Source organism: Amblyraja radiata, chromosome 19, assembly GCF_010909765.2.
Source record: "Amblyraja radiata isolate CabotCenter1 chromosome 19, sAmbRad1.1.pri, whole genome shotgun sequence".
Classification (NCBI taxonomy): Eukaryota; Metazoa; Chordata; class Chondrichthyes; order Rajiformes; family Rajidae; genus Amblyraja; species Amblyraja radiata.
The window spans coordinates 4522642-4537568 of NC_045974.1; the positions used below are offsets into that span (position 1 = coordinate 4522642).

Genomic DNA, 14927 nt, shown 5'->3' on the forward strand with positions numbered 1-14927 from the left:
ATTTCCTTGTTTCCTCATTATAAATTCACCTACTTCTGACTGTAAGGGACTGACATTTGTTTTCACTAATCATTTCCTCCTCACATATCTATGGAAGCTTTTATAGAAGCTCCTTGCATTATGGCACAAAGCTTTCAGGTTTGTTTTAACATTCTTAGCCCGTACAAAATTATGATGTAATGTGGCCCTTTTTGATTTTTGCCATTGATCTCTCTGCCTGTCACTTTTACTTTTCTCCCTTCTACCTTTTGTTTCTGCCCTCATTTTATGGTCCTTTGGCTCCCGTCCCTCTGCCATATTACTTTAAACTCTTCCCAACAGCACTAGCAAACACTCTCCCGAGGACACTCCCCCTCTGCTTTGAAAAACCTCTCTCTCTCTCTCTCTCTCTCTCAATTGCCTGTGTCCAATGCAAAGTTGCTACTCAAAATTATTTGCAAATAATCAAACATGAAAAGATGGCACAAAGCAGAAAATTGGGTGGGGTTTCAAAACAAGATATTAAAAAAAACTCGATTTTGGTAAGATTTAGTTAAGATTTGGCGAATGTGAAATAACAACACAAAATGTTAGGAAAACAAAGCACCTGTGGAAAGAGAAATGGTCAACGTTTCAGGCAAAGGACTCTTTGTCAAATTGGGAATGAGAGAAATAAGTTAATTTAGATGGTAGAGGCAGGACAGGACAGTCAACAAAGAAAATTGTTCTGATGCAATGAAAATGGAGTTAGGGGCAGTTAAGATGAGAGTAAGCTTTTTTGTCTGAGTAAAGGGCCTGTCCCACATGGCAATTTTTTCTTGAGTGTCTTGAGCCCAGTGGAGGGAGAGCGAGAGCGAGCTCTCCCTCCACTGGGCTCAAGACACTCTCAAGAAAAAATTACTTAGGCGCACGTAATTGACACTGCCTCACTCTCCCTCTACGTTAGCTAGCTTCAGTAGCGGCGGCGCAGATTGGTAGGTTGATTCGTTGATTTGTAGCGGCCGATTCGGAGGCTCTGGGCCGCTGAGAGCTCCCAATTAGGCCCCACGCTGGAGTAATCTACTCTCGGCTCAGGACCCCGGCATCCACTCCTGCCGCCGGCCCTTACCCTCCCTTCTCTCCTTCCCTTCCCTCCCTTCCCTCTCTCCCTTCTTTTTCTACTTCCCTCCCTCCCTTCTCTCCTTCCTCCCAGACACATCACGCACAGACAACTAACACACACACATACACACAACTAAGTTAGGATAGGGTAGAAGCCAGTGCCTCCCCAGCCATTGACCTCACCGCACATCACTGCAACGAGGTGCATCAGGGCTCGTGGTAATGGTGCACGAGACCACAGGTAGAAAATTTGACTGGCAGCCGGTTTCTAAGGTCTTCCCATTTTTTCCCCCATGGATTATCCTCCTGAATTTACCTCCAGGGTAACATATTATTGCAAGCATGACATCGCAAGGAAACAAAATTAAAAAAGGAGCTGAACACTCTGTGGTCCGAGCCAGGGAAAGTGCAAGAAGTGCTGTGAAAACCGAGTCACTGTCTCTGGATTCTTGGATCAACTGTCCAAGATGCAAACACCAAACAAATCTACACCTTCACCTGGAGATCAAAGCCACTCTTGTGCAATCTTGAATGAGCAAATGTGAGGCAGCTCATCCTCATGTCACATCATCTATCTAACTGCACACACAAACGCTTAAGAGAATGTGGAATAATACAAAAAAATGCATGCTTACCATCTGTTGCCAATTTCCAACTGATGGACAGTGCAGGCATATCAAATCCATTCTGATTTCTCCGCTTGATTAAGGTCACCAGAAGGTCTTTAGGAAATGAAGGCGTCCAACTGGAGTGTTTAAACCAGCTGCTATCCAAACAGTTGCCTAATGGTGAAAAGGAAGATTAATGTATGCTATCATCATTTAATCTGCATCTTTGCCCCGCACTCAAATAACCTCTTCCATTTGGAAGGATCATACCATCAAACAATATCTTTTTAATGTTTGGCAACTATTTCCAACAGGCAAAGAACTGCATTCACCGGCATTCTTTGAAGGTCATCAAGCAGAGCCATTAGGTCTATTCTAAATTATTTGATCTATTCTATCACATTCAGCATGATGGGATTGACCAACAACTCTCACAATGATTAAAGTTAGCTGTTTGCTACAACTCAGTGATATGCTAGACCACTTCAAACAGTAAACAGGATGCCATCACATGGCTTGAGCCTGTCGTCATAGCAACATTAGCATCTGTTTAGTCTGGCAAAAATAAATCTCAATCATTAATATCCTTCAGGGAAAATAATCTGCCATCCTTACCCATTAGCAAGTCCAGACCCACTAATGTGATTGTCCATCAAGTATCGCCTCAGTTTAGGTGCAATTAGTGATGGACAACTAGTGCCTGTATTGTTAGTTCCCTACACATGGCATGAACAAATAAAACAAAAAACATGTGATAGATCAGAGAAATTGATCCTTAAGATAATCCTGATCCAGCTTTGACAAAATCTTTAGAGAAAGCTGCCTACGTTAAAATCCATATGCAATAACCAGAGCTAAGTAAAACCATACAAACTGTATGCAAGAACCAAGTAAACTCTCATACAATAGCAACAGTAATGCTGCCTCATCTGGTTGAGAATGGTGGAGGACAACTAAACAGCAAACTTGAGACGACACCTCCAAGGGGATCATCATTTGAACTATGCCAGGGTTCAGCTTGCAGGAGCTAAAGAGCAGTTCGTAGCAATTGAACTATGCCAAGGTTCAGCTTGCGAGAGCTAAAGACCAGTTTGTAGCATTTGCAATCACCTTCAGCCAGAAGGGTCTGGTGGATGTTCCATTGAGACCTCTTCCCGAGATCCGATGACAAAAGATCCATTTGATCTGCTACACATATCAAGAAACAGGCTAGGACTAGAACACTATATTAACTTACTGGCAATAGGATGACTGAAATACTTCAAAACAAGCTTTGCCTTAAGCCAAGCCGTTTGAGCATCATCAATGCGATGTCAAAATCCTGACATTCTCTCACCTTCCCTACATTGGGGGAGTAGATTTTCAGAAAGCCTTTGATAATGCTGCTTTGGAAGATGAGAGCCCACGGTATCAAAGGGTAGATACTAGCATGGATAGCAGGTTGGCTGGATGGCAGAAGACAAAGAGTGGTAATAAGGGGGGCTTTTTCTGGTTGGCTGCCAGTGACTAGTTGAGTTCCGCAAGGGTCGATGCTGGGGCCGCTACTATTCACGTTGTATATTAATGATTTGGACGAGGGGATTTAAGACTTTGTGGCATAGCCTCAGAATTAAAGGACGTTCTTTTAGGAAGGAAACAAGGAGAAATTTCTTTAGTCGGAGGGTGATGAATCTGTGGAATTCTTTGCCAAGGCAGTGGATATTTTTTAAGGCAAGGATGGATTCTTGATTAGTGCAGGTGTCAGAGGTTATGGGGAGAAGGTAGGAGAATGGGGTTAGGAGGGAGAGATAGATCAGCCATGATTGAATGGCAGAGTAGACCTGATGGGCCGAGTGGCCTAATTCTACTCCTATTCCTTATGACATTATGAGTATGTTAACCATAACTTCAATGTTTCAGATTAATCTGAATAGTAGAATTGATTGAAACATTAAGAGAGAACTGATTTGCTCTTTTGTCTATCGCAGGGGGTTTTGAAAGCTAAAACAGAGCAGCACAGCCTAAATTTATATATGCTAACTGCAGCTCACCAGCAAAGTGTACAAACAATTGTGAAATGTGACAGACCACTCACAGATTCTGATTTGAAGGGCTTTTGATGGCTGAATTTGAGGAATGCCACTCAATCAAGCAACAAAAAATTTAAAAAGTTAAGTACTTACCAGATAGAACAGTACAATTTAGGCCCTGTTCGAAGAAAGAAAAGTATATTTTAATAATGATGACAGTTCCTATGGTAGCTGGTTCAATACTCTATTTATTGCAATTATGGCCCATTACCAAAAATGAAAGGGGCAGAGGAAAATAAATAAATAAGCCTTTTAATTTGCATTCAGCCACACAAGATTGAAGGCCGGAGGCCTTTGCCTTTATCGAGGCGCCGCGGTCTCGATGCCTCCCAGATTGCTGCAAAAAAGCCCGGATTGAGGCCCGGCCAGAGCCTCGCGGGTTGAAGCCTGGGTCGGGCTAAGCCGCCGACTGAGCCCGTGGCTGGAGCCCATGGAGGAGTGACGTGGGGCATCGACAGGGGGGAGGCCTCGTCGGCGGCAGCGGTAAAGCCTCGGCGATGGTGAAGCCTCATGGCGGCAGCGATGCCTCGCAGGTCGACCCGTGGTCGATGGTAGCGTGCAGATTCACTGTGAGGGGAGAGGCGAGGAACAATGTAGGACCCGGCGTGGGGGGACTGCCGTGATGGGAGAGTGGACAAACAAAGGACAATGGGGACCCAGCGTGGGGAAACCGCTGTGGTGGGGGGGAAGGGGGACAAAAGGAGGAGCCGGCGTGCGTTGTAACTTTGTCAGTGTCGTAGGTGGCTGCTATTTGTATACATTGTTTATGCAAGCAAATAAATCTCACTGTGCCTAGCCACATGTGACAATAAAGTATTCCTATTCGTATTAAGGGCCACGGTGGCAGTAGGAGTGAAGAGAACAGTCCAGCCTCATGACCTTTAATACAATAAACTCAGAGTTCATGTTAGTCTCTTTAAGAAAGAATAACAACTTTTCTTTCAATGTTGTCAGTCATGTTTATATATGTAGTCTAAAATTCTAGATTAATGAATTATTAAGCAACACAAGTGTAAATACGGTTCCTCATAATAAAAAGAATGGTGGAAATGTACCTATGCTCCTTTATATGAAAATTACTCATTATCCCCATAGTCTGGTACAAAGTATCCTAAATTAATTTCAAATATGCACATTTGCTCAACAGCGAGTACTGAAGAGACCATAGTAGCTGTGGGGGTAGAGAATGAGAAGACATCTGACGCATGTCTTTTTTAGCAGTAGGTGCAGATATCAAGCGGTGTTGCCAAAATGTCCTTGTCACTTCCCTTGCATCGTCGTTGCTGCCAATGCCAGGATCCTCTCTCCGTGCTTCCAGAGGTATCTCGTGCTCTTGCTACCTTTACCAGACCCATTCCTGCTGATCCCATTTCTGCCACTTCCTCCAAGAATACACAGGAGGGCAGCAGACATCAGGACTGGAGGATAAATGCTGCATTTTCATTAACACACTTTGTTGGGTTTAAGCAAATGATCTGCAGTCATAAAGCGGGATTCTGCCTAAAAGTAGCATCTGAAATATTTTTGTACAGTATGTATCAGTGTGCAGATAGATTTTCTGTTTCTAGTGCTAACCTCATCTACAGTGTTCTTTTACATACTGGGGATATGCCACAAACAATAATGACCAGTTAATTTACTTTTAATTATATTGGTTATGAGAGCAAAGTTTGACAGGACTTTATGAGAGTCCCTTGTTAACTGCTAACTGCCTTTATTGCACATCAGATTGAGCAGCAGAACCCTTAACACCTACTTGTATGAAACATTAATCAAATCTATTTTTACAACCAAGGGTGAGAGCTACCAACCAAGACAACCTGAAACAATTTATCTTCAAACAGGGGATTATACGGGAATTTATTTCTCAATTAATAATCCTTCTTGAAAACTAAATTGGCTCCTGATGCAAATTTGCATAATCTCTGGGCAACCCCCACCATTGCGCAATTGTATCTTTGATGACGAGCTTGGGTATTACTGGAAACTCCCCACCCATTGTCAAGAAATATTTGCATGACAAATAGAAAATTAAAGTCCCGTCAGAACTTTTGCCAGAAAAATATCCTGCTTTTCATTCCAAATACCATGAATTTAGCATCCATGGTATTCTTGGACCTGTCCATTTATAAAAGTGACACTCATCAATTAATTCCTGACAATGTTTGATGTACTGTTTGCTGTAAATGACATAGTTGATGCGGGAAGCCAAGTCACAACTTCCCCATTCCAAGGAAGACAGTAGAGGAAGGTGTCAAATAGTCCTTTCTAAGTATGAAAATACGTGATATAAGCTAATTCTGCCAATAGGGCATCCCATAGAATTTTTAAACATTCTAAACATCTAACATAATATTTTTAAACATCTAAAATAATATTTTTCGCAGAAGCCTTTCAATTAAAATACATTTATTATTTTCTTCAGGGAATAACAGTTAATACTTGTGTAAACACAAGGAACTGCAGATAATGGTTTACCTATAATGACAACATGCTAGATTAATTTAGCAAAGGTAGACAAAAATGCTGGAGAAACTCAACGGGTGAGGCAGCATCTATGGAGCAAAGGAATGGGTGACTTTTCGGATCGAGACCCTTCTTCAGACTAATGAGGGGATGGGGAGGCGGAAAGAAGAAAGGAAGAGGCACAGACAGTGGGCTGTGGGAGAGCTGGGAAGGGAGGGGAAAGAGAGAGAAAGCAAGGACCACCTGAAATTGGAGAAGTCAATATTCATGTAAACTTAGTCCCTGCTTTCTCCCTCTTTCCCCTCCCCTTCCCAGCAGCCCACTGTCTCCACCTCTTCCTTTCTTCTTCCCGCCCCCCCCCCCCCATCCCCTCATCAGTCTGAAGAAGGGTCTCGACCCGAAACGTCACCCATTCCTTCGCTCCATAGATGCTGTCTCACCCGCTGAGTTTCTCCAGCATTTTTGTCTCCCTTTGATTGTTCCAGCATCTGCAGTTCCTTCTTAAACAGACTAACTTAGCTTGTCAGATAACATCTCTGCAGAACATGGATATTAACTAGAAGGATCCCAGCCTGAAATGTCACCATCCGTGTTCTCCAGAGATGTTCCCTGACCCTCCAGCAATTTGTGTCCTTTAATTCCCGGGGCTAAGCTCCCAATTTCTGGATCTTTCCATAACAAGAAAGCAATATTTACAAATTATAGTCTGTACAATGCAATCAATCATGTTAATAAATGCAATGCTGATACCAGCTTACTTGGAGAAGCAGAGACTGTAATGGGCAAATAATAGTTATTTTCTGTTGGAAGTTAATAGAAGTTTGATCTTTTACTCTTATGCACTGAAGTCACACCCAGACTGCCTTTAAAATTCTAGAAACTAAACTGATATATCTTTGCCAAAATGTTGGTATGGAAAGACACGGAAGTTTTCAGTACTACAAGGAAATAGGTGAACTGGGTTAAACCTGACTCAAAAGACACCTAATTTGCATACGCAGCATCCTTATTCCCCAGCATAATTCACAGCCGAGTCCACTGCATTCTTCTGAGCACAATAACCAATGGGGATTAAATTGTTGTGCCTTCCTTTTCACTATATCTCTGGTTCGAATTGTTGACTAGGATCCGAAGGTGGAAATAATTATGTGATGTTGTGTGAAGGATTGGATTTATAAATGGAGCAAAGTGGAACCACATTTACACTACTTCCATATCTTATTTCTATACATGTGTGCCTGGTTTAGGACCTTGCAGAAAAGTACAGAGTGTGACTTGAGAACATTTCATTGTTGAGAGTTCATTGCGCTGAGGTGTGCATATTTGTTGAAAGAAAGAATATAAAATTAAATGGGGGGAGTTTAAGCAAGTGGTACTTTTTATAAACAGAAATGAAACAGCTTGATTTTTAAAAAAAATGCCATTACAAGTGCCCTGAAATTTTGTTTTTGAACAGCATTTTTTTCCTCATTGGCCCAACAAAAGAATCAAGAATTCTCACCAAATCAGACGTAGATATGTATGTGCAATATCTAGAAGTTGCCATCCAATCTTAGTCATATTAATAGCATTATTCTGACTGTACAATCTTGGCCAATATAATCAAATTGGAAGCAACTGACTCTCACCTGTCTTACACTGGCTGTGATAATTACTATAGTGCACTTTCAGCATTCTGCTACCGCTGAACAAAACAAGCAACATTATATTCACAGCTCATGTAGGTCACAACAAAGCGAGGCAACAGACAGGACCGTTGAAAATTAAGTTTTCTTCATTTGGACTGGCTTTTCACTATAAAAACAGCCCTGAAAATGAAAGTGCTGTAAGGGAAGTGCTTTACGTTTTTCACAAAGCTACTGTACTGTATATGAACTTTGTTAGTCCTAAAGCCATAGTGCACTTCAGCCAAACTCATCCATCTCGTCAAGCTAGTCCCATTTGCCCAAGTTTGCTCCATAGCTCTCTAACCTTTCCTCTACATGTACCTGTCCAAATGTGTTTTAAGTGTTCTTATTGTATCTGCCACAACCACTTCCTCTGACAGTACGTCCTATTTACCTTTCGCCGTCCGTGGAACAACTTGCCCCTCAGGTTCCCACTTTCACTTGCGTCTTAAACCCATGTCCTCTAGTTCTCGATTCTCCAATCGTGGTAAACGGACATTGTGCATTCAACCTCTGTTCACATCATGGTTTTATATTCCTATCCAAGGTACCTCTCAGTCCTAAACTCCATAGAATATCCCTCCATTCCTTGCACTTCCACTTGCCTATCTAAAAGCCTCTTAAACGCCATCATCATGCAGTGCCCTCCATAGTGTTTGGGACAAAGACCCATCATTTATTTATTTGCCTTTTTACTCTACAATTTGAGATTTGTAACATAAACAACACATGTGGTTAAAGTGCACATTGTCAGATTTTATGAAAGGGCATTTTTATACATTTTGGTTACACCATGTAGAAATTACAGCTGTATTTATACATAGTCCTCCACATTTCAGGGCACCATAATGTTTGAGACACATGGCTTCACCGGTGTTTGTAAATGCTCAGATGTGTTTAAATGCCTCCTTAATGCAGGTATAAGAGAACCTTCAGCATCTAGTCTTTCCTCCAGTCTTTCCATCACCTTTGGAAACTTTTATTGCTGTTTATCAACATGAGGAACAAAGTTGTGCCAATGAAAGTCAAAGAAGACATTATGAGACTGAGAAACAAGAATAAAACTGTAAGAGACATCAGTCAAACCTCAGGCTTAACAAAATCAACTGTTTGGAACATCATTAAGAAGAAAGAGAGCACTGGTGAGCTTACTAATCGCAAAGGGACCAGCGGGCCAAGGAAGAACTCCGCAGCTGATGACAGAAGAATTATCGCTATAATAAAGAAAAACACTTGCCCGACAGATCAGAAACACGCTTCAGGAGTGGGGTGTGGATTTGTCAATGACCACTGTCTGCATAAGACTTCATGAACAGAAATACAGAGGCTATACTGCAAGATGCAAACCACTGGTTAGCTGCAAAAATAGGATAGCCAGGTTACAGTTTGCCAAGTACTTAAGAGAGCAACCACAGTTCTGGAAAAAGATCTTGTGGACAGATGAGACAAAGATTAACTTATAACAGAGTGATGGCAAGAGCAAAGTATGGAGGAGAGAAGGAGCTGTCCAAGATCCAAAGCAAAGCACCTCATCTGTGAAACACGGTGGTGAGGGTGTTATGGCCTGGGCATGTATAGCTGCTGAAGGTACTGGCTCACTTATCTTCATTGATGATACAACTGCTGATGGTAGTAGCATAATGAATTCTGAATGCTATAGACACATCCTATCTGCTCAAGTTCAAACAAATGCCTCAAAACTCATTGGCTGGCAGTTCTTTCTACAGCAAGACAATGATGTCAAACGTACTGCTAAAGCCACAAAGAGGTTTCTCAAAGCTAACAAATGGTCAATTCTTGAGTGGCCAAGTCAATCACCCAATCTGAATCCAATTGAGCATGCCTTTTAAATGCTGAAGAGAAAACTGAAGAGGACTAGCTCCCAAAACAAGCATAAGCTAAAGATGACTGCAATACAGGCCTGGCAGTGCATCACCAGAGAAGGCACCCAGCAACTGGTGATGTCCATGAATCGCAGACTTCAAGCAGTCATTGCATGCAAAGGATATGCAACCTGGACAATACCACCCTGAGAAAAAGATTCTGACTGCTTACTCTAGCTATGCCTCTCATAACTTTATATACAAGTTATTAATTCTTTATACCCTACCTCACAGTGTGATATCATCATTTTAGTGACATCTGCACACCTTTTAACCATTATACATCACCATCCAAATCACTGATTTTAATTCCAAGCAACAATGGGCCCAAGACGCCAACCTGAGGCACATGGGTAAGAAGAAACTGCAGATGCTGGTTTAAACTGAAGATAGACACAAAAAGCTGGAGTAACTCAGCGGGACAGTCAGCATCTCTGGAGAGAAGGAATGGGTGACGTTTTGGGTCGAGACCCTTCTTCAAAATGGTTAGGGATAAGGAAAACAAGAGATATAGACAGTGATGTGGAGAGATAAAGAACACTGAATGAAAGATATGCAAAGAAGTAACAATGATAAAAGGATCAGCCATTGTAAGCTGCTTGTAGGGTGAAAATGAGAAGCAAGTGCAACTTGGGTGAGGGAGGGATAGAGAGAGAGAGAGAGAGAGAGAGAGAGGGTATGCCAGGGCTACCTGCAGCGAGATAAATTAATATTCATACCACTAGGCTGTGAGATGCCCAAGCGAAATATGAGATGCTGTTCCTCCAATTTGCCTTTAGCCTCACTCTGACAATGGAGGAGACCGAACACAGAAAGGTCTGTGTTGGAATGGAGAGGAGAATTAAAGTGTTCAGCAACCGGGAGATCAGGTTGGTTCAAGAGTCAAGTCAAGAGTGTTTTATTGTCATATGTCCCGGACGGGACAATGAAATTCTTACTTGCTGCACCACAATAGAATATGTGAATATGTAAACATTGTATATAATGGGAAAAAAAAAGAAAAAGTTCAATAAATAACAAATATAGTGCAAATAACAAATAATAATAAAGTATTTTGCAGTTCAGCGCTCATAGCTTATTTGTTGTGTTTAATAGACTGATGGCTGTGGGGAAGAAGCTGTTCCTGAACCTGGACGTTACAGTCTTCAGGCTCCTGTATCTTCTTCCTGATGGCAGTGGTGAGATAAGTGTGTGGCCAGGATGGTGTGGGTCTTCCACAAGATCCTCCACACCTTCCTCACGTGGGCTGAGCGAAGGTGTTCCGCGAAACTATAGTCCAGTCTGCGTTTGGTCTTGCTGATGTATAAGAGTCCACATCCTGAACAACGGATACAGTGGATGAGGTTGGAGGAGGTATAAGTGAACCTCTGCCTAACCTGAAAGGACTGCCGGGGTCCCTGGACAGTCGAGGGAAGAGGTATCGCGACAGGATTTGCATCTTCTGCAGTTGCAGGGGAAAGTACCAGGGGAAAGGGTGGTTTGGGTGGGAAGGGATGAGTTAACCACGGAGTTGTGGAGGAACGGTCTCTGCGGAAGGCGGAAAGGGGTGGAGATGGAAAAATGTGGCTGGTGGTGGGATCATGTTGGAAGTGGCAGAAATTTCGGAGGATTATGTGTTGATTACGACAGCCTATAGGGTGGAAGGCTAGGACTAGGGGGACTGTCTCTGTTGAGATTAGGGGGGAGGGTAAGCAAGGGCGGAGCACCGACAAGGCACGAGTGAGGGCCTCATCTATGATGGAGATGGGAACCTCGTTCCCTAATGAATGAGGACATCTCGGATGTTCTAGCATGGAACACCTCATCTTGCCCAAGAGGGTGTACCTGTTTTCAATAGGTACAGCCACCGGGGGCTCCTACACTCGATGTTTACTTCTCTTCCTCATTGTCATCCACCTTCGCTCTTTCTGTATCCTTGGGTTGACAACCTCACTGTAGGTCTGGTCCAGGAAACTCTCGTTTTCCCGGATCGTCCTGAGGTCATGCAACTGCTGCTCCAGTTCCCTAACGTTAATTCAGGGGCCACACCTGGACACAATTTCTGCAGGTATAGTTGTCAGAAGCGCCAGCGGTGTCCCTGACTTTCCACTCCCTGCAGAAGTGACACTGTAACAACTTGTCTGCCATTACACCAGTGGACAAAATCATGAATTACAAATGAGACACTCAAGAGTTGAGTGAAACCTATTCCCTTCCCTGCTGTCGATAACCTCCTTCTGCATTGCAATAAGTCACAGGTTTCGTACTCACGCAGAAACGATTCAAGTACTTTACTTACTTAAGTGTAGCCTCCTTGCCTCAGCACCGAAGACTCTTGAGCCAAAGACTCACACTTTACCTCCCAAGGCACTTCACCTCAACAAGGCTGCTCTCAACAGCCTTCTCTCCCTAATTACTCCTTTTCCCTTAAGACACAAAATATTCTCTTTAGTCTTCGCTGTCAAAGCTATCTCATGCCACCTTTATCCCTTATTGATTTCCTTCTTAGGTATGTCCCTTGACTCCAGACACTCCTCCAGGGATTCACATCATCCCAGTTGCCTGCTAAACAGACTCAGAACTAATTAGATACATGTGCAGCACAGCTGCCACTGAAATGTTAATTAATGTTCATCTGCACCCAAATATTTAATTCCCAGCTCCATTTAAAACACACTGCTATGTTGTCTACATACCACCTCATTTAGCATCAAATCAACTATAGCAGATATTCAATAGTTACAGAGCAAAATCCCTACCTCAACAGACATACCACCATAGAGTAAATACTAAACTAGTGAGCTTAAAGGGGGCATTGGAGGCAGAGGTTCAATGAGTTTAAAGACACATTAGGCCAAATCAAAGAGCTAGGACATTAACATGGTTTTATCTAAATAAAGCACCAAATAAGTAAATAGTCAGAGCATTTCTGAAGAAGGGTCTCCACCCTTTTCACGTTCTGAAGAAGGGTCTAGACCCGAAACGTCACCCATTCCTTCTATCCAGAGATGCTGCCTGTCCTGCTGAGTTACTCCAGCTTTTTGTGTGTATCTTCAGTTTAAACCAGCATCTGCAGTTCCTTCCTACACAAACTAAATCATACTCCAGATGGTATCTCACCATTATCCAATGTAACTGAAAAAAAACCTCCCCACTTCGTTACTCAATTCCCCAAGCAATAAATAACATCCTGTTTGGTTTCCTAATAATTTGCTTTATGCGCACTCTAACTGTTGGCAAATCATCCATTAGGATACCAAAATGTCTTGGCAGATTTCTCTAATCTTTCACTATTTAGCAAAGATGCTTCTTATTTCTGCAGTCAAAATGGACAACTTCACGTCGATTCCCCACGTGCTTGATCTTTGCCTTTTCACACCATACTATCCTGTCTGTGGCATCAACAAATTTACCAATTATACCTTCAGTGCCTTCATCCCAATCTTTTATATAATTTCTAATTAGTTAAGGCCTCAGCACCAATTCCTATGGCCCACCAATGGTACATGTTGCCAACCAGAATATGCTTACTGAAGAAGGGTCTTCAGTCTAAAGAAAGGTCCGGACCAGAAACATCACCTATCCATGTTCCCCAGAGAAGCTGCCTGAGCTACTCCAACACTGTGACTCCTTTTTCGACAATTTTACGTCACCTTGTTTTCGGCTTCTTGTTTTCTAGTGGTAAATCCACAAATTTATTCTCAATATATAGAGAGGCCCTGTCAAAACATGCGCCAAACTTTCAAGAACTTATGCCACCATTTTTTAATTCAATTTTTTCAACCTCACCATCTTAAAATCAATTTAAAATTAAGATAAAATATGACATTAACAGATCTAACTTATGTAGCATCCAATTTAATCACCATTGATCAATCAAGTTTGGTAATTTTAGTTTAAGCCAGTTGGTTGTACTTTTAGACACAAAAATGTTGGAGTGAGTTACAGGACAGGTAGCATCTCTGGAGAAAAGGAATGGATGACGCTTCGGTTCTAGACATATGTACTTTTAATTAAGTTCTGTATTTCAATCACTCACTCAGAGACTAAGTAAGTTTACAATAAAGGAACCGGAAGAGGAAATAATGCGTGGAAAAGAACTGCAGATGCTGGTTTAAATCGAAGGTAGACACAAAATGTTGGAGTAACTCCAGCGGGACAGGTAGCATCAAAGATTATAGAGGTAGCATCTCTGTAGAGAAGGGGTGGGTGACGTTAGGTGAAGAAGGGTCTCGACCCTAAACGTCACCCTTCTCTCTAGAGATGCTGCCTGTCCCGCTGAGTTACTCCAGCATTTTGTGTCAGTCTAGCCCACAAGAGGAAATAGGTTGCTTCAATTCTTTCAGTTATTATTGGTATAATGATCAACGTTGTTTCAGTCACTATCAGCAGTGTTTCAGACTCATTTAGAAAGATGACTGAATCAAGAAACAAATTATATATGAAATAACGACCACAATTCGTGATGGAACAGAGTTTTGCCCACTTCACTGGGACCGCTGCCTGTCGACACTTGCTGCCCGCCATTACCCGCCTGTTGACAACAACCTACCTGTTGCGAGCAGTCGCCCAGGTCCGTGGCGGCCCCAGCTCCTCGCACCGAGAGCACGACGAGGAGAACTCGCAGCCAGTCCCCGCCGACCTGTCCCACGGACAACAGGCCGCTCATGGTCAGCCGTACACCCGACTAACTTTCTAGAAGTTTCCAACAATTTACTCGGCCGGTCACCCACCTTCCTACCTTCACCCTCAGCCCCGCCCACCCACGCGTCAGTCACCGGCCACAACCCCGCCCACCCACACGTCAGACTCCGGCCACAACCTCGCCCGCCCACCCACACGTCAGTCATCCACCAAAGCCCTGCCCACGCACCCATACGTCAGTCATCGACCACATCCCCGTCAGTCACCGACCATAGCCCCGCACGCCTACACGTCAGTCACCGCCTATAGCTCCGCCCAAGCACACGTCAGTCACAGACCACATCCCCGCCCAGCATCAGCTCGCCCATCCATGTCATCGGGACCCCGCCCACCCACACGTCAGTCATCGACCGGTTGGGCCCCACCCACCCACGTCAGTCACCGCCTCCAGCCCCGCCCATCCATCAGTCATCTGGTTCGGCCCCGCCCACCCACCCGTCAGTCACCGCCCAGGTAGGCGATGGCCCAGCT

General features: G+C 43.3%; 1 protein-coding gene across 3 annotated transcripts in view; it reads right to left on the reverse strand.

Annotated features, from left to right (window-relative positions):
* The window catches only part of il17ra (interleukin 17 receptor A), a 37366-nt gene extending 22845 nt beyond the window's left edge, over positions 1 to 14521 (reverse strand). For 2 of the 3 annotated variants that reach the window (XM_033037508.1, XM_033037506.1), the window contains exons 1-3: positions 14305 to 14500; positions 3851 to 3875; positions 1716 to 1862 (exon numbers count right to left, since the gene is read on the reverse strand). In XM_033037508.1, coding sequence (XP_032893399.1) covers positions 1716 to 1862; positions 3851 to 3875; positions 14305 to 14421 — 289 coding nt within the window. In that variant the 5' untranslated portion in view covers positions 14422 to 14500. Of the gene's footprint in view, positions 1 to 1715; positions 1863 to 3850; positions 3876 to 14304 lie in introns of all 3 variants that reach the window. The other variant, XM_033037507.1, reaches the window with a different exon arrangement.
* Between the last annotated feature and the right edge of the window lie 406 nt (positions 14522 to 14927).